This window comes from Blennius ocellaris (genome assembly GCF_963422515.1).
Source record: "Blennius ocellaris genome assembly, chromosome: 10".
NCBI lineage: Eukaryota > Metazoa > Chordata > Actinopteri > Blenniiformes > Blenniidae > Blennius > Blennius ocellaris.
Genome location: NC_137659.1, coordinates 9341196 through 9353248, shown reverse-complemented (window position 1 = coordinate 9353248; position 12053 = coordinate 9341196). Strand labels below are relative to the sequence as shown.

The 12053-nt window shown below is 41.8% G+C and overlaps 1 protein-coding gene across 1 annotated transcript; it reads right to left on the bottom strand.

The window, feature by feature from the left end:
• Positions 1-6493: 6493 nt before the first annotated feature.
• Positions 6494-9723, bottom strand: ackr4a (atypical chemokine receptor 4a). The gene is made up of 2 exons (XM_080502913.1): positions 9638-9723; positions 6494-7949 (listed from the first exon to the last, which is right to left on the bottom strand). Exon 2 carries the CDS (start codon positions 7931-7933, stop codon positions 6827-6829), a length of 1107 nt encoding a protein of 368 aa, XP_080359039.1. The 5' UTR covers positions 7934-7949; positions 9638-9723; the 3' UTR covers positions 6494-6826.
• Positions 9724-12053: the final 2330 nt, after the last annotated feature.

Here is a 12053-nt window from a genome sequence, read left to right as displayed (position 1 = left end):
TCCTGCAGTGTCAAGTAGGGGCGTGGTCACATCTGATTTGGGCGGGGCCGCGGCAATAGCGGATCATCGGTTACCATGGCAACCGTGGATCTGCCCGCTGGCTCGCTTTAAAAGGCTCTCAGGTGCTGCTGTTGTTCCGAAAGCGAACGGAGAACTTTACCTGTTTAAGAAAGTCTTCAAAACACAAAGCAAAGTCCTGGAGGAGTTTTTTGGGGGGGGTTTTGTTTTGGGTTTTTTTTTCATTCCTTTAACTGCCAGAGGATGGAGCGTGACGCCAAGAAGACCGTCCCCTCCACTAGCAGACGCCAGAAAAGTTTGAGTTCTCTCACCATGAAGTTCGTCCGTCTGCTCAGAGAGGCTGAAGATGGCGTCCTGGACCTGAAAGTGGTGAGTGAATGCAGAGCAAGTTGGTGAAAGTAAGACTAAAGTCGGTAGAAAGTAAGACTAAAGTCTTACTTTCTACCGCCCCAGCAGAAGGGACCGGGACGGGGGCGGGTCGGCTAGCTCGTTTTAATCAGTTCAATCACTGGCGAGTGTGTCGCCATGACAGTGCAGAGGATCGATACCACAATGCTAACACTCCCGATAAACCTGTGTGTTTATGGACAGATTCTAGTGTTAAGGTACAGATATTTGCATTACCTGCGGTTTATACGTGTTTGTGTGTGTGTGTATATGTATATATATATATATATATATATATGAGAGAGAGAGAGATTTTTTCCCCCCATTTCAGCCAGCACCTGCTGGATGTGAAGATAATAAAGCCTTAAATACATATAAGTCAAGAGCTCAACTACACGTTTACAAGTGACAACTATAAAACACTTTGTTTGTATTTTTGAAAGTGACTCCCAAGGTAGAACATTTGGAAAATGCTCCAACTCCTGTGGAAAAATGCTGTTTTTCTGAAAGGCTGAGCACCCTGGCCATAGTAAACAGTTCCTCTGTACATGCCAGAGGACGTCGGCCTCCAGAGTGTCATGACCTGTAATCATAACCCAACTTTGTTGTTTATCCATACAAATGTCTGTGTACTCGCCATTGTAAATACTTATAGCGTATTGTTCTCAGTTCTCGATTATGTATGTGGTTTAATGCCAAAAAAAACAACCAACGGCACCAACTCGTGGCCTGGCATTCTAACTACATTGTTTCAGACATTGTTTTCAAAACGTGACCGTGGAAAAGCCAAACTTAGATTAGATTTATTGGGATATTCATTAAAACTGCTTCAAAGTCAGTGTGAAACACCTTTATGTGCCTTCTATACATGATGAAATACATTGCAAAGCATTTTACAGACCAGAACTCACAGAAATATCACCATTCTGAAGTCAAACTGGCTGAATTGTGAATGGATTTATGGAACATGTTGGTCACATGCTATTTAGTATCACTGTCCAACTTCATAATGTATTAATTAGAATGTATTGAAGCAAACTTCTGAATATGGCGACCTATAAACATTAGATATGTGTTTATAGACACTTTCAAATGTATTTTTTTATAAAACACATAAAAACATATGAGGATACAGTGATAAAGTTTGTTTGTTTTTTAAATGAAAAAAACTAAAGTGAAAGACATACTTGGTATTATCATATATGTAGTTGACTATCCTGCAAATATTTGGACGTCTGTGCCAACAGGCCGCGGACATCTTGGTCATGAATACGAAGCAGAAGAGGAGGATCTACGACATCCTCAACGTCCTCGAAGGTGTTGGGCTGATCCAGAAGAAAAGCAAGAACCTCATCCAGTGGAGGTTTGACAACAATGAATCAGTAAATAAAGATCTACTCGGGCCCCGTTTACACAATAACATTTTCAAGTGAAAACCTCCGTTGCATCTTGGGTGCCATGTGAACACGACAACAGTTCTCTGAGCGCTGAAAGCGCAATTTTTTGAAAATTGCTCCCAAGGTGGAGCTTTTACAAAATACTCCCGACTCCATGTGAACAAAGGAAAACACAACCTTTTGAAAACGCTTGAACTTCCTGAAAATGGGGGGACTTTTCTGAAACACTACTACGACTACTACTGAAAACGATGTGTTTTCACTTGAAGCATCGTTGTGTAAATGGATCCTATCTCTGCTAGATAAAAGACAAAGTGTTTGTCCTCTCCAGGGGTGTGATCCAAGGCAGCCAGTCTCCAGAGGTGCTGCAGCAGTTAAAGATTTTAAGAGGCCAAATCGGCGATCTGGACGCTCAGGAGCGAAAGCTGGACGAGCAGATGGCCACGATGCAAGACAACATCGACTGCTTCGGACGCGACCCCACCAACAAGTCATATCCTTTGTTTTCTATATTCGTCAACACTTTTTGATCGAACTCTGGAGAGGAGGATCTCCAGTCTTGTCGCTGTTTGTTTTATCGCGTCTTGTTTCCTCAACACTGCGCCACCCGCAGCTTTGTAACGCACGAGGATATCTGCGACATGTTCAGCCCGTACACCGTCCTCACCGCCGAGACCCTGGAAGGCACGGAGCTGCTGGCCTCGTTCAACACGGTAGGTAATCCGGATCCCGGTAAGATGACTGAGACGAAGTTTTAAAAGTTTCAGGAAGTTATTGGAACATATCGATTTAGAAAATATGATGCAGGCATGCTGACATCCAAAGCAAAGTGCCTCATATATTGCAGCAGCATTTTCTCTGCTGAAGACTTCAACAAGCTCTGAATTCACGTGATATTGAAATAATGCTGATGAGGTGTTCTGCGTTGTTCTTCGTTGAAGTTGGAGGACGATCAGATGAAGTTCCAGTTGAAGCTGCGCAGCCTCTCGGCTCCCATCCACATCAAGTACCACAGCACCAACTCGGACCGCCAGCTGTCCGTGGCGTTCAACATCCCGCCCAACCCGCTCAGCACCCTCCTCCCCCTGCCCCCCGCAGCCGCTTGCTGCTCCTCCAGCACCTACAACAGCAGCCAGGAGTCCCTCGGCTCCTCACAGCAGGTGGCGCTCTCTGACAGCGACGAGCTGCTCTCGCCTCCCGATGAGCTGCTGGGTGAGAGCCTCAAGCCTCCTGAGCCGAGCGTTTATTATCAATAACCTGCTTATGGAGTGATCAGAGTTGAGCTAACCTTTAGCTTTTTTTTAGCATAGTAGCATCAATCTCCTCACCAGTCCCTTAACTGTTTCTCACTTTATATCTTCATTTACAAAACATCTCTTTGCCTCTTCGTCTGATTCTACTAGATTTTTAACTTCATTGATCTTTTGGGGGGGAAAGTCCTACAAATGAAGTGCAAATAATCATGAAAGGTGATAAAAAAAAGACAAGTATATATACATGTGATAGAAATAATGACAAAAAAGCAACATGATCCAGTTGGAACAGCTGGTGTCAGTGAGACAAAGTACAAACACATTGCCTTCGTCTGCATAAGGCTTGGTGTTTATGTGTTTAATGTTGGCGTATCTTTTTTTTTTTTTTATTAAGCGTCTGTAAGAGGTTTCAATAAGCACGTTTTCACATTAATGTTGTATTGTTATCAAAAAGGTAGCTCTTACTTTCTGGATCTGACTTTTTTTTTCCCCTTTTTAAAAAAAAAATTAATAGACACTTTCAAAACCCTGCAAGGTTCTTTCTGGATCGTTATACGTCTTTCCTTCTTGTCTGCAGCCGCGCTGGAGAACCAGCAGCAGCTGGATCAGGACTGTTCCGAGCTGCCGTCTCTGCTGGGCGTGAGCGGCCTGCTCAAGTTCGGCGCGGCTGCAGAGCAGATGGACCTCCGGGACGGTGAGACGCACGCAGGTAAACGCACACGCGGTCCAAAAAAGTGAATCTTTAAACAGATCATAGAACATAATGTATGGTTTTGCTCTCCTGCTCAGCAGCTGTGAACCTGAAGGATGAATTCCTGTCTGCTGATGGTAAGAATGATCTCTGTTTCACATGAAGCATCGGACTCTAACATTCGGTGTCAACGTTACTGTCAGTAGCAAAAAGTCCTCATTTACACATGATGCTGTTTGAGGGGAAGAGTTTTGTTATATTTAGAAACTTTAAATGTGCTTATGTAAAACCGTTAATACCACATTATAACTGGATACTAAAAGTAGTGCAAGTAGTAAAAGATATCCCATGAAATGTCGTCACAGATGTTCATTATTTGCGAAAAGATATCGAATGAATGAAAATGTACGGCCGTAGTAAATGGTTCTACTTCTTCTCATAGTTTCAGTACAAAAACAAACAACAGCAACAACTAGTGGCCCAACATGCTAAGTACATTGTTTTGAGTGTTTTTTTTTTCTTCTAAAAATAGTTTGAAACAGAAAAGCAACTTTCTCTTATACCTGTGTGAACTTAAATCATTCAGTTAAAAAAATAATAATAATAAGATGTGCAGCCTCACAGCCTGATGATACCTTCACCATGCTTCTGACTTTCATTTCGAGGCTCATCACTAAACTTCTGCACTATTCTGACATTTCAGTCTGCTGGTAGTTTTCCTTGTCACCTCTTGGACTCAAACGAGAAATAATCCAACTTTTTATGGCGTAAAAGCATGTTTTTGGTTCATACCGTCCGTATAATTATACTGATAATTGATCGTGGGTTGATGTGAATTTAAAGAAATGCCTTTAAATAATTGAATAATATCTGTTAAATGTCTTAAAAAGTGTGTGGTGGACTCTTTGTTCCAGATGCAGACTACATCTACCACCTGGACGACAGCGACGAACTGTTCGACACGCTAAACTTGCAGCTCCTCCATTACTGAGAGCGGCCGCTGGCCCCCGCCCCACAAACTGACCCCACACTGAAGTGCCTCTGCAGAAACCAGTTAGAAACATATCCTTTCATTTTCTGCTGCGCTTTTTGCATTTTTCTCCACAGCCGGTGGAAATGATCGTTTTCTGAAAATGTTGCGTTACTGTGAAAGTGAGATGGGGGAGAAAAAAAAAATGGATATAGTGTTGGCTCAACAAAAAAAAAACAGTGTTGATGGTTGAGTTCAGGGTTTACTAGTCTTCAACCAGTTTCATATATCGAGTGCATAAGTGGTGAATGTTTGCTTGTTGTCTAAATTATCGTTAAACAGACCTGAAAGTTTCACTCGACAGTTGTTGTTTTTTTTATTATTTATATTTTAGTAAATGTTATGTTTAATTTAATTTAAGAGACAATGTACCTTGTTTGTTGATAGTGAAGCATGTTGACTGCCTCAAATTTTAATAATTTAATTGAGTTTGACATATTTGTGATCTCAAATTATGTCTTTTTTTTTTTTAATAAGAAATCACACTTTGGTTGCACTTTTTTTTCATTAAAGTTATTTATTGTTCTTTAATTCTCATCTTTCTTTGTTTAATTTGTAAATATAAAACATGCTTTTCTGGTCATGTTAAACAACACAAACCAGACTGTTTATCGCACATAATTCCGCTGATTACGCCCTGGAAGACAGCATTCTCGCTTTTTTTTTTTTTTGTTTTGGCAGAGTGATCAGATTTTTTTTTTTGCTCTCATAACAGATGGCAGGATTCAGTCGGATAGTTTCCACACAGGCGAGTGCCTGATCACGACCTGCAAGCACGAACCTTCACTTGATTTTGAACAGCTGGCAAACAACTAAACAAACAACAACAACAAGGGGTGGGGGGGGGGGGGGGGGGGGGGGGGTGCTGTGTTCTTGTTAGCGACGGTTAGTGATGCATGAAAATCCCATAAAATGTTGCTTTGGATCTAATGATACTAATACTTGATGGTAAGTGTGCTGATAAATATTCAGAGTGTTACTGCCCTTCATTTATGAAAACCCTGTGTCGAACCTCATAAAAAGGTTACCTCGATCTGGTTCTGCTCACACAATAAGAAAACAGTATGGCTTTCAGATGTTCCCAGGAATGCAGGAAACATAAAAAACTAACAATGTCAGACAAAGTAAATGAAGAAACGCATCAGTTGATTGATATGAATAAATGCTATTACTCAGACGAACTTTTCATTAAACAGTTTGAGTGTTTTTCCAGGAGTAGCACTCTTTGAATCGAACCTTGTTTTTCTATTTTCAAACGTTTCTTGTGAAACTTAAGGATTAATCTGATTGATCACGCTTCATGACAAAGTTAACAGCCAAGTTCTGGCTGTGAAAGTCTTGCACTGATTAGCCCGAACATTACGACCGCGATCTGACTCACACTATCCACAGAACAATTCTGACCTCCAGAGCCCTGCAGCGTTTGGATCAACCCATTAGCATCAGGATACAAAACATCCCACAGCTTGGGAACAAGCCATCGGCTGTAATCTTCAAATTTGCAAACGAATAAAGATGAAGAAAAGATAAATTATCTACATAGAAACAATTCACAGGTTTCAAATCATTTTGTCATCTTCTGGTTTATAGTTACCAGTTATTGGCCAAGAGATACAGAGAGAGAAACTTAATTTAAAACCTCAATCAATATTTTCTATAATTCCTATAAACAAGTTAAAGTGTGACATTTGTTCTCATCTTTGACATCCGAACCAGGAAAGTAAGAAAAAAAAGACATTTTATCATTTGTCGATCAGTTACATCACTTTGCGTAACTCTTCATTGCAAATACTGTGATTTATGCTTTAATAACCTGCTGGATGAGTGAATACATTGCACTTTGAAGGATTTCTGGTTTTAAGCTCTTTAATATGTCTAATACACAGAAATATAACTGACTTCACCTGCAATTCTTGGCAAAAAAGTTGCAGATGACGAGGAGAATAATGACTTTGTGTTTATATTGTTAAAATTTGCTGTGGCTCTTCTTTCTACCACACGATAAAAAGAGAGATCCAGTCGTATAAATTGGTTTCTGATGGACAGTAACTCATATTGAGAATGAGTTTGTCTCCTGGGAGGCACTATGGGAATTAAACGACATCCCCATCCCCTCTGTCTCTGCCGTAGTTTCTCTCCTCCGCTTCCTCCTCTTCTTTCCAAACGTCTTGGCCACTTTCATCATGTGCTGCCTGAAAGAAGAGCCCACGAAGGCGTAGAGGATGGGGTTGAGACAGCAGTGAGTGAGGGCCAGGCATTCGGTCAACTGAGCCGCCTGATCCAGCGCTTTGCTCGTCCCGCAATGGGTCACCAAAACATAGACGGAATCCATTGCGCGGTAGACCTTCAGCACGTTGTAAGGCAGCTGAGTGACCACGAAAACGCCGACCACTAGAAGAAGAACGCGCAGAGCTTTCCACTTCTTCCCCCTGCTCTCGGTGGGGAGACCCTTCAGAGTACGACCCACCTTCCAATAACAGGTCACCATGACCAGGAAGGGAAGGAGGAAGCCCAGCAGGACCTCGATCACCTCCAGCGTCGCTTTACCACCACGAGCCATTGAGGGAGGATAGATAGTGAGGCACATGTTCCTATTAGATGTCCATCTCACTTCCGTGAGCACCAAATCAGGGAGTCCGAGAAGGAGCGCAACGGTCCAAACGGCCAAACACACCTTCCAGCAGTGTCTCCGGGTGAACGCCTTCCCCAGCCACCCTCTGCTGTCTTCACTCTGCACTCTGACTAATGCCAAGTATCTATCCAAGCTGATACACGCCAGCAGCAACATGCAGCAGGTGAAGTTCACCGTGTAGCAGGCCGATACGATTTTGCAGACCGCTGCTCCGAGCTCCCAGCCCCTGGCGGCGTCTGCGGCCCAGAAGGGCAGCGTGAAGAGCAGGAGCAGGTCGGCCACGGCCAGGTGGCTGAGGAAGGCATCCGTCAGGCTCCTCAGGCGTTTGTGGTAGGCGTAGACAGCCACGACTAAAGCGTTGCCGGCCAGTCCCACCACCAGACACAGAGCGTACACGACAGGAAGGAAGAGGCCGGCGAAGGAGCGGACGTCGTCCTTCACGCACAAGATGGGATAGTCGTCGTAGCTAAAGTTGTAGCTGATGTTTTCATGATAGTAGTAGTCGTCCGCCTCAGGGACGTCCATGCTGGTCAAAAAGAAGCTGCGAGGAAGAACGTTTTGTTATTTAAAATATTCACAGCCTGTGAAACAATTCACACACAGAGACGGTAGTAAAATAACTAAATACACTGACTGTTGGATGCGTCTTTGGGATTACGTCAGGGTCAGCTATGCTTTCTGTGCCTGTGTGCTGTTATTACAGACCACGCCAATCGGGGGCAGCATACAACTAGAGCAGTTCGTAGAGTACCAACAGATATGTGACCCAACTAATTCAATGTATGTCTTATTTCTTTTTCAAGGTAACAATTATTTCCTGACGGTGTATTCAGACATTCAGAATCTCTTCTGCTTTTGAAATGGCTGTGAGGTCATTTTCTACCATGACTCATTCATCATCTAGTGTCCTAAAGTGGTATTATAATCCCCAGACATATAATGTTTCTGCTCATCTGACTTATTGATGGTCATTTTTGCAATTCTTCTGAAAGGTTGATTAATTGCACAAATGACCTTCATCAATAAATCAAAGTAAAGCATATGTGCTTCGTAAAAACACATATGATTTTAACATCACATGTGCGACCATGTCAATGTCTTGTATTTTAATGGACCTTCAAACATTCTGCTGGAGCAACAATTTAGGACATAACTGACTGAAGCTTCGCTAAAGATAAATCTGGTATGCAAAGAGCAAGACAACTAAAACACTCCTTTGAGTAAATATTGGTCCAGTGCCATCATTCCACTACAGCCACCATGCAACTATAATGCTAATGTTTGAATGTTTTGCTCTGTGTGACATGTGAATAGTAAACAGGAACTGATGGAAAAATGTAAAAAAATTACTTGTAACAAAGAAATTCAGGAACTTTCTCGAAAAAAAGGAGAGGAGACTGAAAGCTCACAACAGCAATGCAACACTATTTTGAGAATACAGTGATGCTACAACGGTCAAATCCTTTTTTACGTATGCAAAATATAAGTCCAACATGATAGATTACCAGATGCCGTACTTCTCGTAGCACTATTTCTTCAACACACTTGTCACTTTCCAGACATGCTACTACTTGAAGCCAACGCACTAAAACTGAAAGCAGGCTCAGTTTCAAAGGATTCCTTCCTTTGTATTTCGGGGGAGTTGATTCTGCCTGTCTGTGTGTGCAGGAGAGGACATGAGCATAGATTGCCTAAACGATCAACTTCCCCTGGAGATCCCCTGGTCAGATTTGTCCTCCCAACAGTACATCAAAACATCTGCTTTGGTATCTTTCTCACAGACATCCGATTAGTTTTACTTTGTCCTCCGGTCATCTAAACCTGCACAATGGATCGTGTCCAATGTAAAAATGAGAGTAAAGAAAGACAGCCACATGGGTCGACCACCAAGATTTAACGTGTAAACTTAACGTTTTTGAGGGGGTTTGAGTTGTGAATGACAACGACATGCAGAGACTGAATACCATGTATGCATTAAATTAATTAGCTCATGTTTTGTTCCGAAACGTGAACAGTACATTGCTCTAATAGAGACAATTAGTTCATCCTAATCTTAAATTATTTATTTAGTTCAGTAAGAAATTCGTCATTACTCTTTTTGTTTTGTTTTTTAACAGTACATTACACAATAACACATCAGGAGAGAACCACAGTCAAATCAGTACTATGACTTTTGGAAGCAGAGGGGAAAGAGAAGTCAGGACAACATCAAATATTTGAGGTACTCACTGAGTTGTATCCTCCTCTCAGTACTGCCGACCGCTCCATAAACTGTGCGGCTCTCCGAACTGCTGTTTGTCTTCGCACCCTGCACAGAAGGGGCTGGTTCATTTTACACCAGCACGGCATGGGTGGGTGGAAGAAGGCCAACCCCGGCTCCAACCACACAACAAATCCACCACAGTTCCTCATCAGTCCTGGGAGAAACGCCCCATCGAGAATAAAATGGCTTTGAAGTTAGTTACAGTGTGACAGAGTCGGACAGAGGACATATTCTTTTGACCAGGGACAAAAACAAAAGTAAACAAAAGGAGAAACAAACCGAATCCAAAATCCTGGTGAACAAATAAGATTAAGAGAAACAAGGTCAAGTAGAGGAGATGAACAAACAATTCAAACAAACTTGAGGATGCATATTTGCCCACAGCTGATAACAGTCAAGGATAAGAGCTAAAAGACACTGGGCTGAATACTAAACATGGAATTCTAAACAAAAAGCTGAAACCAAGACAATGTTGGATAATCATGAGGGAATGTAAGACATTAAAACACGGCAGAGCTCCACCAGAACACGAGGAACCATGACAGTCAGTCTACCTTTAAGCTTCAATAGGTTTGAAATATTCACTAACGTTCATGTCGCAAAGCAACAGCCGTGACGTTATCTTGGTATTCTCCCCTCGCAGTGAGAAGTTTTTACATTTTTCTCTTTGGGTCTGTACTGTTTTTGTGAAAGAAGCTGCTGGTATTGTAGCATTAGCGTCAAAGCTATATCACCTATATTACTTGATGATGAAGGGGAAAAGGCATTCTTTTTGTGTTTTCATTTCTGAAAGGTTTCATGTTTACACGGCAACATTTTGAAATTGTTGCCCTTTTACATTTACACGGCAGAAACGTTGAAAACGATGTAGTTAGCATGCTGGGCTACGAGTTGGTGCTGTTGGTTGTTTTGGTAATGATTGCATTTTAGATGAAGTTGGATTGCTATTGCGGATGATCCAGGTATAAAACCACCAAATCCCAAGAGAACATAGACTGGGAGTTACGACACTCTGGAGGCGGCCATTGTTGTTATTGTCCACCTGCTCTGGCATGTGCAGAACTATCCACTGGCCGACGTGTGCATGCACTGTAACAGCATTTCAGAAAAGTTGCATTTTGCAGAAATGATGTGTCTTCACTTGAAATTTTGTTGGGTAAACGTAGCCTCAGATGCATACATTTAAAATGTCAACAAAATTAAGCTCAAACACATTGTACTGTTGGATTAAAACCCCAAACTCAGACTTAAACCAAGGAATTCTCATTGTGAGGCGAGAGGCTTAACCACTACACCACTGTGTGCTGCAGAACATCAAACACTGTTGTCATGACTTTTCCAAATCTTCAGTTGGATGTCAAGAAATTCTTGATTTTCCCTGTTTGAAGTGAACCACCATCACAGCACAAGTGCAACAGCACTAAATATAAAAGCACAAAACACACACTAAAATTTTATGATATAGCATAATTTTTTTTAAACTAAGGAAAATATACAACAGATGTGTATTAAGAGGCACTTTAATTCTTTTTTTCCCCTCAAATTAAGATCTGTAACACAGCCGAAATGCCGAAGCTTTGTGTTAATGGGTAAGAGCAGGACTTCGGTGCAGCTGCATCTCGTATCTCAGCACATTTCAAATGGACTTCTGAGAATGAATGACTCAGACAGATGGAGAAGTCAAGTGACACTTGGCTGTTGTTCGTTTTTTTCTTTTTTATTGAGAAACGCTTGCCTTTGTGTTTTTTTTTTTTTTTTTTAGCATGTTGACTGTGAGAACGACTGGTGGATTTACTTCAGCAGATTGCAGCCAGAAATCCAAGAGAAAGGACAATGGTGTAATCTGAAAACAGCTTAAATCCTGAAATAAACTGTTGACAAGAGTGAGCACATACTGATACTGTCTGGTGGAGAAGCTCTTTCATTAAGGGCTTGTCAGAGGTTTCTGTTCTGCATCCCATCCGAGGCCAGCGGCAACACAAGACAATGATCAGTGGAGAAAATAAAAACTCCCTTTTCTCATTGAATTCTGGTGGTTTTGAGCTTAAATAGAATTATTGAGGAATATTGATCCAAATTGCATGCAAATGTTGGGAGAAGCTGCTGGCCATTGTAGTGGGAAACACATGTTTAATGAAGAGAAACTATTTCTTCATTCCATGTTGTACAGAAGAGAATCAGGGTCATGTACAAGTCATGTATTTTGAGGTGAGGATACGTTTCAGTCGAAGGTTACGTTTCGGTTACCGGTTTGGCAAGTGGTCATTAGGATTCAGTTCATTCTGCAGGAAATTATTGTAAATCAATGTATTGAGTTGGTTTCGACCTGTAGGATCAGGGAGTCACAAAAATACAGTGCCCTCATCTATCTTATTGAATAAG

Bases quoted from the DNA above. Each gene is read 5' to 3' on its own strand.
- ackr4a (XM_080502913.1), bottom strand. From the start codon at position 7,933: ATGGACGTCCCTGAGGCGGACGACTACTACTATCATGAAAACATCAGC.